General features: G+C 41.3%; 1 protein-coding gene across 1 annotated transcript in view; it reads left to right on the top strand.

The window, feature by feature from the left end:
• The window catches only part of LOC121614198 (cadherin-22-like), a 70,544-nt gene that overhangs the window by 19,936 nt on the left and 30,403 nt on the right, over positions 1-20,205 (top strand). The window contains exons 3-7 of the mRNA XM_041948010.1: positions 5,284-5,403; positions 8,805-8,972; positions 10,878-11,059; positions 12,113-12,369; positions 15,659-15,795. Coding sequence (XP_041803944.1) covers positions 5,284-5,403; positions 8,805-8,972; positions 10,878-11,059; positions 12,113-12,369; positions 15,659-15,795 — 864 coding nt within the window. The remainder of the gene's footprint in view (positions 1-5,283; positions 5,404-8,804; positions 8,973-10,877; positions 11,060-12,112; positions 12,370-15,658; positions 15,796-20,205) is intronic.

Here is a 20,205-nt window from a genome sequence, read left to right as displayed (position 1 = left end):
TTAGATTTACAATATCTGTCAGGAGAAATGAATAATGTTCCTAAATCCTTGTAGAGTTCTCACAGAGGATCAATGTAAGCAGGCCATTGGCTTTTATGACAAGGCGGATTTTTCTTCTCTTTATACTTCATTCTCTCTCACCCTCCACTCTCTCCCTCACTCCCTCCCCACCTCTCTCTCCTGGGGCATTTATGTGGATGGGAGAGGAATGAATCACAGTAGAAGTAGTGAAGAAATAAGTTTTCATGTGAAAACACCTCAGCTTTTATGGCTTTACTAAATGATCCATAATGCGGGCGGGGAGCACTCAGTCCTGCAGATTAAGGCGGGTCGGATCGAGAAAGAGGCTCAGTGCCGCAGCCGTTAGACCCCTCCACTGAAGCTCGCGCCCGTACGGCACCAGCTGAGATAGGCACAAATCTCTTTTACGAGGCTGCCTCTTAAATAGCTGTCAGTCTAGTGTCTCACACGTGGCGCACTCCTCCAGCTCCCCTCACAGTAATTGAACCATCTCTCCCAGAGTGCTGAAATGGTGTGGGAAGCCATTCCGACAGCCTGTGTTGATGCCATTAAACCAAACTCATGCATAAATCTAACTATATAGCCATCGTCACCCACCCTCCGCCGAATCCTCCACGCCCCAAAAACAACCCAGCGCCTTACTCCATTTCACCACAGATGGTCCCGGGGTTAGGTTTCACCTGAATATTATTTACATTCTCCTTCAAGGCTTATTGTACGCTGCTTAAATATCATTTGCAACACAGTCTCCATCACTATGTTATTATTTTGGACTGACTGTTGCTTCCTTCATGCTCTTCCTTTCATGGCGATGTTACAGCATTGTCAGAAGTGTCACGTGTTCAGGTCAGAAACAGACTCATAAATAAATCATAATAACTTCTGAGCTAACAATAATTATTGTAACTAGAGGTTATTCACTTTGCTTTATTAGCAATGTGTTCAGGTACCTGCTGGAATGATTAGTGCCTTAAAGTGGAGTTATCATATTGTAATAATAGATTTATAGATATATCAACTATTAAATAGTTATATAATTAACTAATAGAAAATTAACTATTAAATAGAAGCAGTGCTAAATAATGTTTAATAAATATCTGCCATTCAATTCTAATTATGTCCGAGGCATTTTGCTCTCTTAGAGGATTTAATTAATATCAAAGCCATATCCTCATTATAGTTGCATGGCAATTAGATATTGTAACCATGTGTAGTCCTCCATGCCAAGGCGAGTCACTGGGAGAAACATTGCTAAACAGTGTTGCTCTCATGAATGCTTTGGTGAATGCCAGGGGAACAGCAAAATGATTGCTTTCACATCATCTCATTATTGGAGAAAAAATCAGTTGTGTTACATTTGGTAATTAGGATCTAATAAATAGCACAATGCTGCCTTCTCTCTTTTGATATTGTTTTGATGGCAAGATCAAGAATGTAAATAGAGGCACTGGAGGCATGTAGGTGAGGTGACTAAATATTTAGCAATAAATATTTATTTGTGTCACAATTTGGCTGAGACTTCTGACAAAATTATGGAGCATGTTTAAAGAATTACTTCCCCAAGCTGAAAAGTATTGTTTCACTGACCTCACCTGGTTGACCTCGCCTGATTGGGTGTGGTCAGAAACATGCCAGCTTTACTTAACAGTAAAGTCAGGCTGTGCTACGGTAAACACACACCCTTCTACACTCATGCCGTAAGGTAATAACATCAACACCTCTGGGTGTTTGCAGCGATAATATCTTTTTAAGTGTTACGCTACTGTTTAATGTAAAAAAAAAAAAAAAATCAAGCAATAACACAAGGTGTAATTGACTGTGCCATTCGATTGTATCAGTGGTGTTGTTGCAAGGATGCATGACGAATATGATGTTATATGAAGTTTTGTTGTATAACCAAACCAAAAAAAAAATCAGCCCAAACAAATGTGCCCATATGGGGAAATAAAGAGAGACAATCCTGTATATTTTTGTAATTAAAATTATTATTGCTACAGTGCATGCTGTGTCATCTGAGAGCAATTTGTGATTGAAGTTTTAGTTGGTGAGAGAAAAACAACTCTTTGGCTAATGAATATCTGGAGCTTCTCTCCATTAGACATACTTCTTCTATTACTGCAATATGCATTACATTCGAATCTGAGACAGTCAATAATTTTTATTGAATTCCCACAAGTCCATCAACAGAAGAATCTGCTTAAGTGAGACACCAACCATGCCAACAGATACTGTAAGTAATGACTTCTCCCACTGAAAACACCGATGCAAGCCAGAGCTTTAATAAGAACCCAAGTGCCAAACTCACTGCTTCACTTCTCTTTTTAATATAAACACAATAAAGAAGCATTTGCATTTATATAGTTCTTCCAAGCCATCTGACGTTGCTGCCAGCCAGTACCCAGAAACAGCTGAGCTTCAAACTGATTGTTACCTGGGGAAAATTAAGATAACGGAGTAATCCCATGGATGAAAATGACTTTGTTGGACCAACAGCAGTAAGGCCAACCAGGTAGGCAGAATTAACAGACCCCTGCCTGTTGCCAATAATGAAAATGCCTCGCCTCTATACAGCCTTATGTTTTCAATATGATAAGAAAGATATCTCACTCATCCTCCAACTGGGACGCCGCATATCTTGATCTTCTAAGGATCAGGCTGGTGTGTACTTTTGCATATTTGGATGAGGTAATGACTGCATGATATGGCTCAGAATATGAATTAAAAGCTTATTCCATCCTTGTTGATATGCACTGCTTTGAATCCAATGGGAGGTGCAATATATCCAGATTTGACTGACAAACCACAAGGTTGTTGACAGCACCAGAATTCATAATCCTTTGGTGTTGCACATGCTGGAGAAATGTTGAGCCGTTCAAATGCCCATCCATTTTTGTGTCATTACTCAACTGTTTTCTGAAGATATTTTACCTTTGAGCTAATTTGTCCGATTGCCACATAGCAGTAGATCAGAATATCGCATCATTATTTGTTTCGCTAGTATGACAGACCAGGTGCAGGAGAGCCACATCATATGCTAGCTATATGTTAGCATGCAAACCAGCCAGCTCCTGTGTGCATACAGGGAGAACAAAGGACTGCTATAGGTGACAGCAACAGGATAGTGATCTGAACTGTCGGATTTAATGACCGGGTGGCTTTAATGATGATCCACTAGCCTCTCCCTCCCTCTTTCCCCCTCAAGAGCTTCTTTGGATGACAGGAAACAAACACTGCTGTGACACTTCTCGCTAATTAGCATCATTAGCATATGGCCATTATGTGGCTGGACAGTAGCATGACAGGGCTCTGAGAAAGGCTACAGCGATGACCTTTGGTGGACAACACCAGCTGTCAGTAATTACCCATAGCATTGGCCAGAGGGCTGGAGACAAAGACTGACTCCTTGTCCTTGAGGACCTATGGCACCCAGCAACGTCTCCCTTTTTATTTTCCTTTTCCTGTAAGTAAAATTTATTTATAGAAAGGGAAGAGAAGGTGCTTACAAACTAAAAGGCAAGTATGTGGTTGTTTCTCAACCTGAAAATGAAGACCCTTAAAGTTTTGTAGGCTTTAGGCTGAGCTTTAACTAAAAAGTGTGACTAAATGGAGAGATGCACCAGTGTATTTGCTGCCAGAGGCTTGTGTATGCACGCCGTTGACAAATGTACAACACTGAGTGGGGAATAATGACTTAAACACTGTTGCTCCACAAATACAAATTTGAAGTCTTCAAGTGGAAATGACTGTATTCTCTGCCTAAGTCCCAGTAATCACGAGTAATTGTTTGTTGTAGATTTTTTGAGCTTCGAACAGTCTTTGAAGCCATAATGTTGACTTTATGACTCCATGTTTCTTTTCATCTCTGAGCACAACTTCTGTGCCGATGAGGCAAAACAGCTCTGAGCACTGGCATAGTGAAAAGGTAATTTGAAACATCAAAAAATTTGTTTGGAAAATTATGTGCATAGAGATGAAATAGCTATCTGGTGCTGCTATCCAAACACATTAACCTCCCACTTTCAAGTGTAGTCACAGACAAGAACGCGTGAACACACACAGGTGTGTGCAAAAACACACACACACACAACTCACAAACTGTGACTGTTACTATACTTGCAAGTCCCCTTGTATTGGTGGAATGTATTACCCAGCCCACAGCACTAGTCTTACCGTGACCCTTATGGAAACTTTCTGGACTTATTTGGATTTTTTACATAATTATGTTCACCCAGTGGGATGCACTCCTCCACCTGGTAACCTGAGGGGCTTCCTCAGAGGGGCTCCAAGTTTAACATTTCCCTGGCCTGCCTCTCCGGTTAACCTTTCATTACCCTAAGCTTAACCACTCTCCATCAGAGTGCTGAAACCGAACCTCACTCCTACCACCAAACTTTAACCCTAACCACACTCCTAACTAATCTATAATCACCACCCGACCCCAATACCTGACCCCAACCTCAACCTCATCCCCTTGCCTGCTCCAAACCTGATTTCCCATCGTATGGGACCATTAGTTCACAAATAAAGGTACAACAGTTAAAAAATGTAAGCGGAGATGAACCCTTTCTAGAGAGGAGATCATACAAAGTATTACACTGAAGAAGAGGAACTGAGATCATTGTTTTATTTGCCTAAAGACAAACCAGCTTCTTTTTAATATCTAGTTTTAGGCATAGTGTTTGTTTTTTTTATAGGAGTTTTTTACTATTTTATGTGTACCCATTTACCACCAGCTACATCCTCAGGAAGTACACCGCCTGTCTCTTAACCTAACCCTAACTAAAATAGCGAGTTAGGACAGGCTACAAGTCTGAAACACATATTGGTTCTCACAAAGATAGGAATACTACAGTTTACAGTACGCACACACACACACACACACACACACACACACACACACACACACAGAGCCTAGTTTCCAACACTTTTGGTGGCATTACACAGACTTGTATTAATTTCCTGGAGACATACCCTAACATAACCGCTACTTGCCTAACCCTAACTTGTCTTCACCCTAAATTTCAATAATTTACGTTATGGAGACGTGCTTCGTGTCCCCATAAGGCAGACGAGTCCCCACTGTGTGTCTGTGTAAATAAATTTATGTCCCCACAATGTGAGTATTACACACACACACACTTACATCTGAGCTTCCATATTCACTAATTTAACTAAATTCCAGCACTTGTCTAAAGTTGCGTGGCCTGCTGCCTCAGAAGTCTTTATTCTCTTCTTTGACATCGTTCCGTCTATTTTCAACAGGAACGTCTGTCATGAAGGTTACTGCATCTGATGCTGACGACCCCACATACGGCAGCAGTGCCAGAGTCGTGTACAGCGTCCTGGATGGAGAAAAGTTTTTCACCGTTGACAGACACACAGGTAAGACTGATCAAGACCACACATTCAGCATTCCCTACGCCTGCTATTTTTTCTTCTCATAAGATCATCATTTTTCCACAATACCCTTGGCAATCTAAAGCTCTGAGACCATAATTCCCAGATCAATCAAAATTTGTGGCCAAAAAAAAAAATAAAAGCAATTGGCCAAAAACACCCAGTTTTATGAAGACTGACAGTAGCTCCTTTTAGAGAGCACTCAGAACACCATATGGCATAAATTGCTTTGCTCAACACAGTGTTGCACCTTGAAGCCTGTCTTCGAAGAACTTAATTTGTGTAATAGATAAGCAGCAACACACAACATAATTTAGAACATACTACCTGGATCTTCAATGCGAGAGAGAGTGGGAAATATATGGGTGTTCAGCACAGTAAAGATTTTTTGCCCTACTAGTGCTAAGGGTCAAAGAACAGCAAATTTGTCTAAGTAATCACCCACCATTATGTCAGAATCCTGCCTTATATATTTCCACCAGATCCAGATTTACCCTCTGAAGAATCTCCCTGAGCTATATAATGGAAAATTCCCTATTCCCCACCTGGTCTGCTTGTAGGAGTGATATTGCCTGACCCACAGTCTTTCAGGAGTAGCTTAGCATTGGTGTTGCCTTCGAATGCCCCTCCAGGGAAAAGCACTAAAGTTTTAATGATTCTTTTTTGGTCTCCACCACTTTGATTTGGTCAGGCTGGGAGCACGGATGATAAATGGCTCTGCCTTGGTGGGACCAGCTAGGAGACTGGCTGGTTCATTCCAGCTTCTGTCTCACGAACCCCATTCCACCCCCCTCCTTTCCCCATTTTGTAGGCAGACGGGCCAGCCTAATAGGTGCGAGTCAAGAAGGTCAAAACGAAGAGGAGATAGAACAGCTGTGAAATCTGCCTCATTAATATCACTCTCACTCACCCTGACAACAAACTGAACAGCAAGTCGCTGTGTTTTTTCTGTCGCTTTGGCCGTGCTGGAATTGTCTGTAGGTGTTTTTGAGTATCTGAGTCAAAGGGAGGATTTTACAAGGGATGAATCACACTGTAAATTTGGAAATTTCCTTTTTTTTTTCATTTGAAAGTGCATCGTCATATCATTTTTACATACAAATCTACAAAGATAATCATTTTAAAAAGCAGTACCCACTAAAACATGTTTACACATATTGAATTCTGCTGCTATATTATGGATTAAAATATTCATACCTATGTGGGACCGATCGTTGCCCTAGTTTCGTGTGGAGAGATTTTTCTCACTTGATTATAACAAATCTGAAGGAAATGCATTACAGAGTAATAAATGGAGATGATAATGATGTCCATGACACACAATAGGCAGTGCAGGGTACAGTGACATGGGGTACTGCTAAGTCTACCTTAGGGCTTCTGAATGCCTTTTGTGCTAGTGTGCATGTTCTCGCATGCCGCACCTCAGGCCCCCGCAATTATATTATTGCAGCTTCCACAAGGGGCTGCTGTGTGATTCTCCAAATGGAAAAAAAATCTGTTCAGCGGTTGCGTCGACTGCACATTGTTCCTTGCTGATGATTGGCTTTTTGGTCTGTGCTAACACTGAGAGAATTACTTCTTCATCTGCCTCCTTCAAAAGCATGCAGGCAACGATGAAAGCTTCTACATTTCAAGGCAAGAAGAACAAGGATGCAAGAAAAAAAACCAACAACACCTGTTCCGTTCTTTTTGCCACAAGTAGCTGTTCTATGTGCGAGCTGTAGATTTGTCTATAGGGCTCATGACACTGTAAGAGTGCAATGGCACTTCTGATGAAAACCTTGGTGCAGCAATAGGTTGCTGACAGTGCTCACACAGTGGCTGAGAAAATGACACTCTGACATGCACAAAAAACAAGCTGACCCCTTAGCCTTTCAAAACTTTTCAGTCTTTTTCAGTTATCATGGTTATCAAGGCCCAAATGGCAGGATAGCTGTTATTGTCAGTAGCCTACACAGTAGAATTACATTTCCATTGTCTAGTGACATGAAAACAGAAATGCAATTGATGTTAGTGGAAAAAAAAAAACAGATTGGAACAGCATCATTTATTTTATATTAACGTATTACCATGCTGAGGCACTATTTCACAGTTGGTGTACACGGCTCTATTACTCGGTTAAATTGGTTAATGTTAAGGCTACGTGATATGCATTTCAATACGGACCACATAGATGGACTGCATTCATGAATACAGACCATGTGGAGTCATCTACACATAGTCTGTGCGATGATTTTGGAGCAATGGTGCTGTGCACTAGATGTGGATTGGGGCTTTACTTTTGACAGCCCTGATTTAGATGCATCCCCTCTGGCCTTTGGTGGATGAAAGAGGAGCATGTCATCTGCCTCCCTCCTTAACTCCAGTGCTGCATGTACTGTATTTTGGCTACTCACAGAACATGGCCAAGGGCTAAATGTGACTGGAATCAGTGAGTTGTGTACCCAACACAATGCAAACCTTTGGGAGTGAGACAGCACACCAAGCCCAGGAAATGCTTCAATAGATTCTGATGTGGAAAATCCCAAGGGGTAAAGTGGAATTATATTACTACTGCACAGTAAACCAGCCAACTATTGATGCTGCTGCTGCCTGGCCGACAAGGAAGAGATGTGCAAACCAAGAAGGACCACATGCTAGTTTGTGTGAGAGACAAATATAAAATGGAAACAGATACCATAATGCATAAATGTTTCGGTTGCCACAATGGTTTGTGAGCTCTTTGTTGTTCTGCAGAGCTTCAGTTGAAATTAGGGAGTTGAACATTTTATAAAAATTCTTGAAATTGGAAGGCTAGCATGGCTAAAGTCGTTCAGCGGCCTGCTTTCAAACTGACCGCTGACTCTGTTGAAATGCAGCAGAATGTGCACTCTGGAGTAAATGAAGCCATTGAAGCTCTCCATGTGACTCCTAACTCACTCTCTACATTATATCACTTTCTCTATGTCCCTCGCTTGCTCTTTGGAAATCCACTTCTCAGGTTTGATTGCAGTCCTACCCACCATGGAAGAGTTGTAATGCTGTTCAGGGTGGCTGAGGCATGCCTTCATTCTACCCCTATATATTATTCATTTTAATACAGCTGAGCCATAAAATGGTGTATGCGCAGAGGCACAAATATGACACAATCTCCTCCATCCAGCCAGTCTGAGGAGGTGAAATGTAATGTGCTGCACTTGTGTCTCCATGATACAGTGCTCAGCAGAAGTTGATATTCAAACTGAGAGGGAAATATAGTTGGTTATTGCATCAGTGCTAGTCACTAATGTAACCTTTCCTTTGGCCTCACCTATTACCCTTCCCCTCTCCCTCTCACTGTCTCTCGCTCTCTTCCTCCATCTCTCTGTCTTTCTCCTCCAATCTCTCCCTCAATCCTCAATCATTAGGGATCATCATGACAGCAGTGGCAGATTTGGACCGTGAGACACAGGATCGTTATGAGCTGGTCGTCAAGGCAACAGACATGGCAGGACAAATGGGCGGTCTCTCCGGCTCCACCACGGTGACCATAGTGATCACAGACGTTAATGACAACCCGCCACGCTTCCCGCAGAGTGAGTGTCCCCCGTGCATTATCTTACCTTAGACAGAGAAAGAGATGGTGAGCGGGAGGAGAGGAAGAGAGAGAAAGGAGAAAGAAATGAGTGAGAGTATTCAAGATATGAGTGAGAATTAAGTGAGGGAGGAGAAATAATGAGGATAGTTAAAGCCGAGGCACTGAAACACTGAGACGATGATAAAAGACGGACAATATAGTTTGCAACCTGCAGGCCGCTGACACCAATAAGCAATAGCAGCATCAGCAAACACACTGAATGGCCGGCATGTAGTCCGAGAAAATCACCTAACTTCAATTTATTGGCCTATCAAACCTTCAGCCCATAACAAAGTAGTCTATCAAATATGGAGAATTGATGCGTTCCACTGCAGGTTTGATCATTCTTTTTAAGCGAGGCTCAAGAGAGGCCTGAATCGATACGGCTGATTGTCCCCTCAGTGTAATGTTATGGATTTATGACGGTGAGGTGCTTTTTGGGCTAAATGATTCTCAGCGCACACGTGCGCAACAGGTAGAGTTAAAACATTCACCTCAAAATGCAGTCTGTCTCACCTCAGAACACACACACACACTTAACCACACACACTTCATTCAGTTGGAAGATACAGTAGCAAGTAAACCGCTAAAGCCTGGTTTATTATCTGACATACTGCATGAACAGAAGTACATGTTGCACAATAACACCTTCCCAATTGCACACATATTAACATGCTAACATGCCACTCCTTGCTGAATAATAATTAGTTTAATGAATAAAATAGTACATCCGCCTCTTGCTTTCATTTCAGATTTTTATTTTGTCCTCTTTTTTTGGAGATAAACCAGAACACTATTACTTTTGTTACAGCTGGAGGAACACCATCTGACAGCCTGGTTGATTGTATTTGATATGTCTCCACACACCTTTTCTTACTTCTGTATAAATCCTTTTTTCATCTCAGCAAATCATATTTACCCAGTCAGAGGGATAAACCCTGCAGGATTGCAGCATCTCCCCTCCATGGTATGGGGAATAGATAGAGTTTGGAAAGCAGCTTCATAAATAAGATGCAAAGGAAGACTTACTTACTGTACATGTAGGCACTTTGATGTTTTCACATGATTTTCTTCTTGCGATCAATAATGTTTTATCTCCCTTTTTCTTTTCATCTTCGTCATAATGAACTCTGGCAGATCTTTTTTTCTGCAGTATGTTCTGTCTTTTGAAATATGGCTTCAGATTTAAGATTGTTAAGATGGCATCAGCATAACTTGATCAAGCACGCCACTTAATGTAATACACGCTTTATTAATATTTTTTCAAGACTACAATTTCAACACACTTGCAATTGCATATTATATTCACTTATTAATATTTTTCGAATTATAAAGCGATTCTAAGTGGTAGTCAAGTAAAAGTAGGGCTAGCGTCAGCTGTTGCTGTTGTGCAGAACATTGTGATATGTTCAGATGGGGCAATTTGTTGTGTATGGACAGAAGATAAATTATTTTATACACTCCATTTTATGTGAATGCAATGATTACACTGACAATAACCGCCTGAAGACTGTTTGTTGCTGTTCTTTCATTATAATCTCACCCCAACTTCATTTATCCATTACCCATCTCTTCCACTCTTTACCCTCTTCATCTTTGTTCCTCTCTCATCCCTTCCTCCTCCCTCCTTTCTGTTTCTGCTCCCTATCCATCTCTTCCCACTTCATTTCCCACCCTTCTTTTTCCACCTACGACCCCCCATCCATCTTTCCTCCTCTTCTCCATGTTACCATTGTCCCTCATCCTTCTTTTTTGTGGTGTTTTCCAAACCTACACTGGTTTTTTGTCACTTCATCCCTCTGTTGCTTTGCTAAACCCAACTCTTCTCGTTTTTTTCCTCCTACATGATTTCCACCTACTCCAGAAATGTACCAGTTTTCTGTGTCAGAGGGGGTGGCTGTGGGGACACCAGTTGGACGCGTCATTGCCACAGATGCAGACATGGGAGAGAACACAGATATGAGCTATCTGATCAAAGAGGGAGGAGAGCTCTTCAAGGTCACTACCGATGTTGAGACCCAGGAAGCTGTTGTCTCCGTCAAGAAGGTACAGTTAACTTTTAAGAATGCTGCGCTGCTGTTGTTGTCTCAGACAATATTATATAAATTTGTGCACAAATACACCAAATTCTAAGTGCAAACACAGTGTTTGATGATTCATTCTTTCCTTCCTCCACAGCATGACACCAAGTTAAATATGTTATTCAGAGTTATTTCCTACTTGTGCTACACAATATTGTATGCATCCTTATAACAAATAATAGCTACCATTAGCAGGTTTGTTGGTCACATATCCTGTAAGCCTTTGTTTTTTGTTAATCTTTAAAGAATATTATAAGCTTCCTTGTCACACACAGCAGCAGCAGTCCCCCACCATCGCCGACAGAATCCAACAAAAAGTGATTGGGATTCTGTTGGTTAGCATGCAACGGACAGTTATTTTGGTTCTGTTGGCACCTTGCAGCTGAGTCTTGTCAGTAAGCTGAACATCTCTTAGGCCCTGTTCAGAGAAACTCAAGGTGTGCTGACGAGACGGAGAGACAGAGATGATTGGTCTTTGATGACTGATGATCATTAGTTGCCCTCCGGGGTTTGAAAGGTGCTGTCAGTGCAATGTGTCTTCAAAAGTTCAGCTGTTTTCAACTTATTTTCAGCTTGGCAAAAAAAAAGAAGAAAGAAAGAAAACAAATGCAGAATGCTAGCAAGGAGTATCTTTTCATTCATTCATGTTTCTCCTAAGTGGCATATTGCTGTTGTGAATGGGCCCTGACGGCTGAATAAACATGTGACATTCAGCCAGCAGCGCTATTTTGCTTCAATGCTACATTACTCTAGCTACCATTGGTAATGACCTGGTTAGCTGATAGCAATGACTTGAAAGAAACCATCCGCTCAAACAAGAATGAATACGTGTACTGATGCAGGTCAGTGCTGCCATGATGGGTGGACGCTATATTGCAGCAGGCTATTGCAGCAGGCATTACCATTGCTATAATATAGCTTCTGGCCATCAGTGTCAGCGCTGAGCATAGTGTCACATTTAAATAGGTTCTTGTGAATGAAACAGTTCTTGACGCAGCATTTTTTTTTTTATTTTCAGACGCTGGACTTCGAGAGCAAGCGCACACACAATGTCGTGGTGGAGGCAGTAAATAAGCATGTTGACCCTCGCTTCGTGGACCTTGGTTCCTTTCGAGACCAGACCATTGTTCGTGTCAGCGTGTCTGACATAGATGAGCCCCCCATTTTTCAACCAGCAGAGGGCGCTATCATGGAAGTTCAGGAGGATGCCAAAGTAGGAGCGCTGGTTGGCATCGTCACTGCCAGAGATCCAGATGTGAAGAATAAACCTGTCAGGTAGGTCAAGGGAGCTAATGCCAACTTCACCAAAAAGAAAAACCTTTATACTGTGGAAAATGGTAGAGTGTACATCAAACCTATTGAACTTTTACTCACATGCATTACATTTAAACCACTCCATACAGTGACGAAGTATACTTAGGTCTCTAATGGCTTTTATAATCCTAAACTCTGATTGGTGTAAACTATCTGCATGGATAACACAGGACAATGTGTTAACACAATCATGGTCCACAGCTACTATTACTTATAATGTAATTATAGAGCAGATTGGACCTTTGAAGGAGGTAATTGTTTCTGACCCAACAGTACCGAGGTCCTACTAGCGTGCCTGTGTAATTTAATTTTTGATGATGTTAAATTTCCTATGAATGAAAGTCTAGTGGCTGTGTTGAAAATCTGGTTTAGAGATAAGATTTAAACACTACTTAGATATTATAGTTGCACAACTGCTTTCCGCAACAGACTGATGAAATATATCAACCAAAACACTGGCAATAAAATTTTCCTGTGAAAAGGCAATAAAATATCGCTGTGGAAAGGTTACTGCTAAGTATGAATAACAGCATTATAAAGCAAAGTTTTGCATGTCAATGAGTGCTTCATTTTTATGTCGCTTGGACGGAACACTGACGCACTACAACATGGGCAGCCATTCCAAAAGCCCACTATCTTGCATCTGCCTTATGTGTTTTGATCAGAACTGAATTTCTCCTAAGAAAAATGGAACTACAAAGAACTATAACTCACTAGCTGCAAGTAGATACACAGGTAGCTTAAGAGCAAAATCTTTGTTCAACAATTCTTCTTGAAGATGGAGCGAAAGCCCGAGCAAACAGTGAACGGTGAGACTTGCACAATGGATGAAGCCGTCCTGTACGTCTCTTTAGTCTCTTCGATCACTGTGTGTGATAAAAACAATATCATCTGGTAATCTTCTGTATTAAGGTCTGGGGTTTATGTCCTCAGAAGAGCAATTGCTCTCTGTGAGAGGGGAATGTAGATAAGGGCTAAGACAGTCTCACTGACAGAGCATACACCGGCACACGCAGTGCCTGTGCAAATTACCTCGATTAAAAATGCATGAGGCTCAGAGTTCCAGGTGTAATAAAGTGCAACACAATGGCAGCGCTGTCATTCACCAGTGTCTTGGCATCCTGGAGCTGCAAGTGTGTGATACGTGTGCAAGCATATATGAGTACGTGTGGCTGTGTGTTTGAGTAAATGAGTGGGTGAGCACGTCAAAGGGAGGGAGAGAGGTTGGCCAAGAGCATCTACTGGGCGAAGTTAGCGAGCTGATGGCCTCTGGCATCAGGCAACACACGTTCTTTGAACTCTGCAGTGATGATATTTTGGTGCAAAATGTGCATTCACTGTGGATTTGATCAGCAAGACAATGTTTCATTGGTAAAAACAAGCTGCAAATGGAACCACCCCTCGTGTAGCAAATAAAACAAAGAAAGGAGTTTAAAGGACTTACATTCTGCTTTGCCTTTATGATGGGGTTGCAGAAAACTGTGTCCCGCAGCCAAGTTTGTGTTTTGTTGAAAAGAAAGTGTTTTTAATTCTGATGGTGTGACACTAAAAACATGGTGATGATGTCCCCTTACTTGCATCCAACAAAAACTGACATACACTGGAAACCAAAGGTTCAGTTTTGTTTTCTTTTGAATAATAATCATGGTAGGTGTGTGGGAAGGCAAGTATGGACAAAGACAAGAGATTTATTTATTCATTTCTTTTTTTGGACTCTCATGCTGTCAAAGCTGTCATCTGAGTCCAATTTTTAAGGGGAAAAAAATGGAAAACAAAATGCAGCAGAGATTTGGTAAAGGCGAAAGGTCTGTAATTTTCATGTTTATACTGGAGACGAATGTCAGTGGCCAGTGCAAATGCAACCCAGACAAATCTAATCACTGTTCTAAATGAGATGCATGTTAATGTTGCATGTAACGGAGCTGTACACTGACGGATACATGAGTGCACATACACATGGCAAATAGACAGCATTTATATAGCACTTTTCTACCTTAACAGACTAAGTGCTTTACAATATTGCCTCTCATTCAACCATTCCCACACCTGCCAGGCAATGTGCAGACCTGCCCGTCGGGAGCAACTCGAGGGTTCAGTGTCTTGCCTAAGGAGCCTGTCTATGTGTCGAATGGACAGGAGGAGCTGGAGATCGAAGCGTAAACGGGCAGTCCGCACTACCTCCTGAGCCACAGCTACTGCACACGCGTAGGCTGTGTTTTTGTGGAAGTGTGGAACCTCAGTTCAGTATCTTAAACACTGATCGCTTCACTGCCATGGTGTCATTTTAGATGCAGGAGTTGATTTGGAACAGGCAGCAAAATCTCATTTCAAACATAGGTTATCTTGAGGTCATTCTATCTAAATCTGGTTCCATCATGACTAACAAGGAGTAGCAGAAATATTTGTCCTCCTGGAGTTAATCATCAGAATCGGTTGCAGTGACATGAATTAAATACGAATGCATTCTGCACCCACACTGTTTAACAAATCAAAGCGTGATGAGAAACCTATTTAAAACGTGCTGCTCTCTATACTACATCAGTTTAGCATATGGGTCTCTTGATATTATGTTTTATATCTACAACATGTGAGCATCATTCTCATGAGACCTGGGAGAATGCTGGCTGGCATGTTTGTCAGAGGCCTTAAGAGCTTACTGTATAATGCCCTTGGTACTTTATTATGGTTTATGTGGGCATGAGTAAGTCAGCCAGCTGTTTGTGTGCGTGTGTGTGTGTGTGTGTGTGTGTGTGTGTGTGTGTGTGTGTGTGTGTGTGTGTTGGGAGGGCGGGGGACTAAGAACAAAGAAACCTTTCAGCAGATTTTTGTTGACTCACCAATCCTTTCAGAGTACCACGTACCCCAAAGAAGGAAAGATGCATTTGTGGTTTTTCTAGAGTGCACAATGAAAATTTAATGTTTATTTTCTTACTCTGAATAGGAAAAGAAAGAGTGACTATATAGCTGCTTGCAGTGAAGGGACACAGCACTATTAGGGTCACAGGACCCATGACAACCGTCCAGTAAATGCCTTTAAAATATAATTACTTTAACCCTGGTCCCTCCTGTAGTCATTGTTATTATTCAGTGTTGCTTAAAGTCCACTCTCCAAGTTCAAGAAAAAACACACCTTAATAAAATTACTTCAAATTGAAATTCCTGTATAAATATTAACTCTCTCTCTTTCCTCTTACTTACTGCTTCTTTTTCCGAACATCTACATCTTATTTCTTTGTGTCTGTTGTTACAGGTTTTCTATCGATCGGACCACAGACCAGGAGATGATCTTCCACATTGATCCCGATTCGGGTGCCATCACACTGGGCAAGATTTTAGACCGAGAGACCGCAGGCTGGCACAATATCACTGTGAGGGCTGTAGAAGCAGGTACATTGTTTTCCTTTTCAAACTGAGCGAATCACTCCTAAGATTTTCCACCGCTGCTAAGAGCGTGACACTGTTTTTTATCAGGTGACTTTTTTCACAAAGTTGCTGAAACGACTATATTTCACTCTGTGCAGCGCTTGTGGATTTCAGCATGTCGAAACAAAGCCTTGAAAAAATGTCAAGATCACACCAATACAAACAAAAGTGAAATGAACACATTATTCAAATGATATTCTATAATCTTTCACATTACATTTAATGTCACAGCCATGTACCCCCTCTCACATCACTGAAAAAACTAAGGAAACAATCACAAAACAGCTAGAATAATTTACAGCCCAGTTTTAAAACAATAAACTTAAAATTGCTCTGATGACCGGCAAGCTTTGTCTACACCCAGTGCCTGCCAGTGACGAAGACCGTACAAGTTGAATTAGCTGTCCAACATTTGCCGACTCCCACCAGGGGTGATAAGGGGTGACAGACAACCTCACACTGCTGTGCTTCATTAGCTACCAAAGCTCTTGGCACATTTTCAGCAGCACAGTGTTGTGGCTTTTAGCATTGAGAAAGACAAAAAAGTAATGTACGGGTAATGTAGTAGCACAGCACTTAAATGGACGTATGAGTTTGTTGTCAACAAAAAGCATCATCTGAGGTCAAAATACAAGTATCATGGGATGAAAACAAATTAATAACTTATAACAATGGCAAAAACAGTAACTAATAAGATTAAATATAGAATATTCTGCATTCTGGTTTTACATACACGCATAATACACTGGTTCTTGTTTGACTTGTGGATGAAAATAAGCATTTTATGTTTGTCTTAACTGGTCATAAACTTTGATATTTTTTATAAAATAAACTATAATATAAGTAAGTTTAGATTTATTTATTTTCCCAGCACTTGTTTAACCTGTCGTTCGATCTGGGCGTCATAGCAGCATCCAGTCCTTCAGTTTGAACTTAGGTGGCTGGGCAACCATTTTCTTTACAGCCAGATCACAAATATTACCGTATAATGTTCGGCCTCGCAGGAAAAACAGCTGGTCAGCTGGAAACCCGCACTGAGCTGGTTTTCATATGTTCTTCCAAGACATCAAGGACATCATAGTCCTGGGCGTATCCATCAGAGCCCTGTCATCTTTCTGACATCAGGATGAAAATACAGTCATCATTTTATCGCCTGTCGTAGAGCTGACAAACACATCACTGAAAATGAAGGAAGAGCTTCCACTTTTTTCATCTCATTGGGTCCTTTTGTCATTGCAAAGAAAATGAAGAATGTAATAACTTGAGGGAGCTGGGAAGTTATTACTATAACATTAGAAGTAAACTTGAGAAAGCAGAAGGCCTTCCCCGTTTTTTCAATCTCATACAGATGAAGTGATTTTGGGATTGCAGTGAAAGCAGAGGAGATTGCATTCTGCATCTAGCTGGTATCCACCATCGCACACAAGTAGCAGGAAGGAAACAATGCACAGAAACAAAGCTGATTTTAAAATATCTTCATATTTGTTCCTCTCTCATATAGCCTCAGACTGTGATTACTCCAATAATCAATACAGCTCAAACTGAATAGTAAGCAGTCTCACCCAACACAAACATTAAGACAAAATTAGACTAGAGTCTTTTTTTTTTCAAGATGTAATTCCCAGAGCAATTTGGGCGCTTTTGTGCTCTGCCTCTTTGTGCTTGGCATTATGTCATAGGCACATTTTAATGTTAATTGAACATTTAAAGCGGCCCTAACCCCTCCAATATCAGACATAAACACATGCCTGCACTTGATAGATAAAGCCTCTCACATTGCCTTCCAAGGAAACATCCGGACAGACAGAGTCAGTGGTCAGCGGCATCAGAATTCCCATCCAGAATGTTTCTTTATCACATGTTTGCTCGGGGAGTTCTGAGAGCTGTAGATGGACAGACAGGAGACAGGGAGAAAAAAAAAGGAGAGGCATAGAAAGTAAAAAGGCCACAAGAGAGATGGGGATGGGGTGCTGGGGGGACTCGTGAAGCAGCTAGAGTATTTTAAAGGGCTGCATTTTCTCCATACTGATTTTGTTCTTCTTTTTTTTTTTGTCGGGTCCCTCTGATCATTAAGGCTGGCGAGCCACAAGGTCAACCTGTCTGAGGACGTTGTTTTGTGGCACAACCCTTAATTATTCCCCCAGCCCATTACTGACCTTTGAACTATTGTATTGCCACTGTAACAGTATTGGACAAGTGACAACAGCTTTCTGACATGCTCAGAGTCTGTGCCCTAGGATTAACCCCAGCCACGAAACTGCAAGAGACACACTAAATGTCAATTACCACACATGTGTCTGTGGAAGATGCTTTAGTTCAAGGGCAGCTGTGTGTAGACTGCACTGCGATGATACCCCAAGAAACACAAGTGTACACACATGCACACACCGCATGTCTTCAAATTCATCCAATTAAAAGTGGCAACCGCTGGCATCCCTTCCTGCAGTCATCGTCACTGTAAAAGAGGAAACAACCTCTCATCTGTATAGTACTTGTCTCCCTTCCAGAGAACACAGAACCCCCTGAGTACAAGAGGAGCATTTAACTGCACTGTCACTAGCCGGGGTACTCGTACTGCCTGACAGTCTTCTCCATAGAAACATATCGGGGTAAGTTAGAGTGACATATAATTTTCGAGAACTGATAGCAAGTATGATATCACCTTGCAAAACTGCTTTTTTACCCAGACAGGTAGGTGGAAAAAAAGAGCATCACCCTGAGGGTAAAAAGATAGCAAAGTAGCTGGAAAGTCTTTATCTCTTGCACTGTTGCAGTGAGGAGACATTTTCTACAGCATAACTTTTCTCACTTGCTGTCTGGCAAACAAATGCACACTGTTTGATTTTAATGGTGTCAGAACATTATTCTCTCTGACTCCAAATGAATCACACCCTTGCTGCAACATTGTGAAGTGAGATAAGTGTCTCTTTTCAATCAAATTTGGAAAATGCAAAAGAAAAATGGATCTTAGGGAGCGAGCCAAAATACATTAACCTGCGAGTCAAAATGAGATGAAATTTGGTAAGAAGGTACAGAACAGGGGATATTGTGCTCTGTTTGGATGTCTTGGATGCTATTGTAGGGAAGAGCACATCTGTGGGGAGACATAATAAGAAATAATCAGGGACCAGAGGTTGTGACCTGGCCGATGTGTACTCTTGGTCTGTCCTGAGACCATGAATACTCAAACAGTCTGTTTTGTGTAACTGCTTTTGGTAGGTTGACATAATTACTTTGTCAAACAGAGGTCCTGCACAGTATATTGAGTGCTTCTGGGAAACGTCGGGTACTCGAGGCCACAGAGTTTCTCACTTGCATTGTTTTAGTCTCGAATATTTTAAAGATGAATGGCTTCAGACGCACAACTGTCATCAGGCTTGTTGTTTGTGGTGTATTTATGTGAGTAGTCCTCACTTTGATGAATTTAAAGCGGACCTTTTGTTTGCCTCATCATCTGTCCCTTGATGATACAAACTCCACTTAGTGAATGTGGATGAAACACAGAGCCTCGATGCGTCCACCTCTGGAGTGCAGCTGGCTTATGATCACATTATTGCTCTGATTAGCATTTTTTATATTATATTACTTTTAATTACTATTAATGAAGCTTGGGGAAATCGTGCGTCTCTCAGTGTGTTGCAGTGGAAGACCTTCATTGATTGGTCAAGAGGATTGCTATTAGCTAAAGGTGACATGCTGACTTACTAATTCAAACCAAGAACAAGATGTTACAATAACGTGTGTGTGTTTGTGTGTGTGTGTGTGTGTGTATGTGTGTGTGTGTGTCCTATTGTTGGACTGGTTGGCAGTTGTTGGCATCTGGCTAATATGTAAGTCACAATTATTTAGCTGGTTTCATTAAAATTGGACAGATCCCTCATTCAAATTATATCCAAAAACACCAGTTACCTGATATAAGCAGCAACAACATAGAATGAGCACAATTCGTCAGAAATTAACGTTATAATGCTTCAAAACAGCCTGTATGTGATGTGAAGTACCTTCACAGGAAAGCCTGTAGAAGGGTTTTCTTAACGCAGATTGCACCTCATGGCTGAGGCCAAAACAATACAACGTCTGTTGAATGAGCCCGTTCACAGTATTCAGTCACCAGCAGAGGGGTGTTGACAGAGACACTGTGAGCTTGAGATCGGCGGCAGGTTATTTCTCCATTTTTAAACTAAGGATGTTGAGGATTACCTAACTGAAAAGGGGAAGTCTGTTACATTGTGACATCTCTTAACAAAAAGGCATCTCAGTCATTCAATTCGACTAAAATGTTTGAAAAAAAACAAACAAAACAAATGTTTTCCTTATAAAGCACTACTGTCAATGCTGGTAAAGTTATGCTTTTCATTATGGTATGTTAATGAA

Source organism: Chelmon rostratus, chromosome 2 (genome assembly GCF_017976325.1).
Source record: "Chelmon rostratus isolate fCheRos1 chromosome 2, fCheRos1.pri, whole genome shotgun sequence".
In the NCBI taxonomy this organism is placed as follows: domain Eukaryota; kingdom Metazoa; phylum Chordata; class Actinopteri; order Chaetodontiformes; family Chaetodontidae; genus Chelmon; species Chelmon rostratus.
This window is presented reverse-complemented; position numbering and strand designations above follow the sequence as displayed.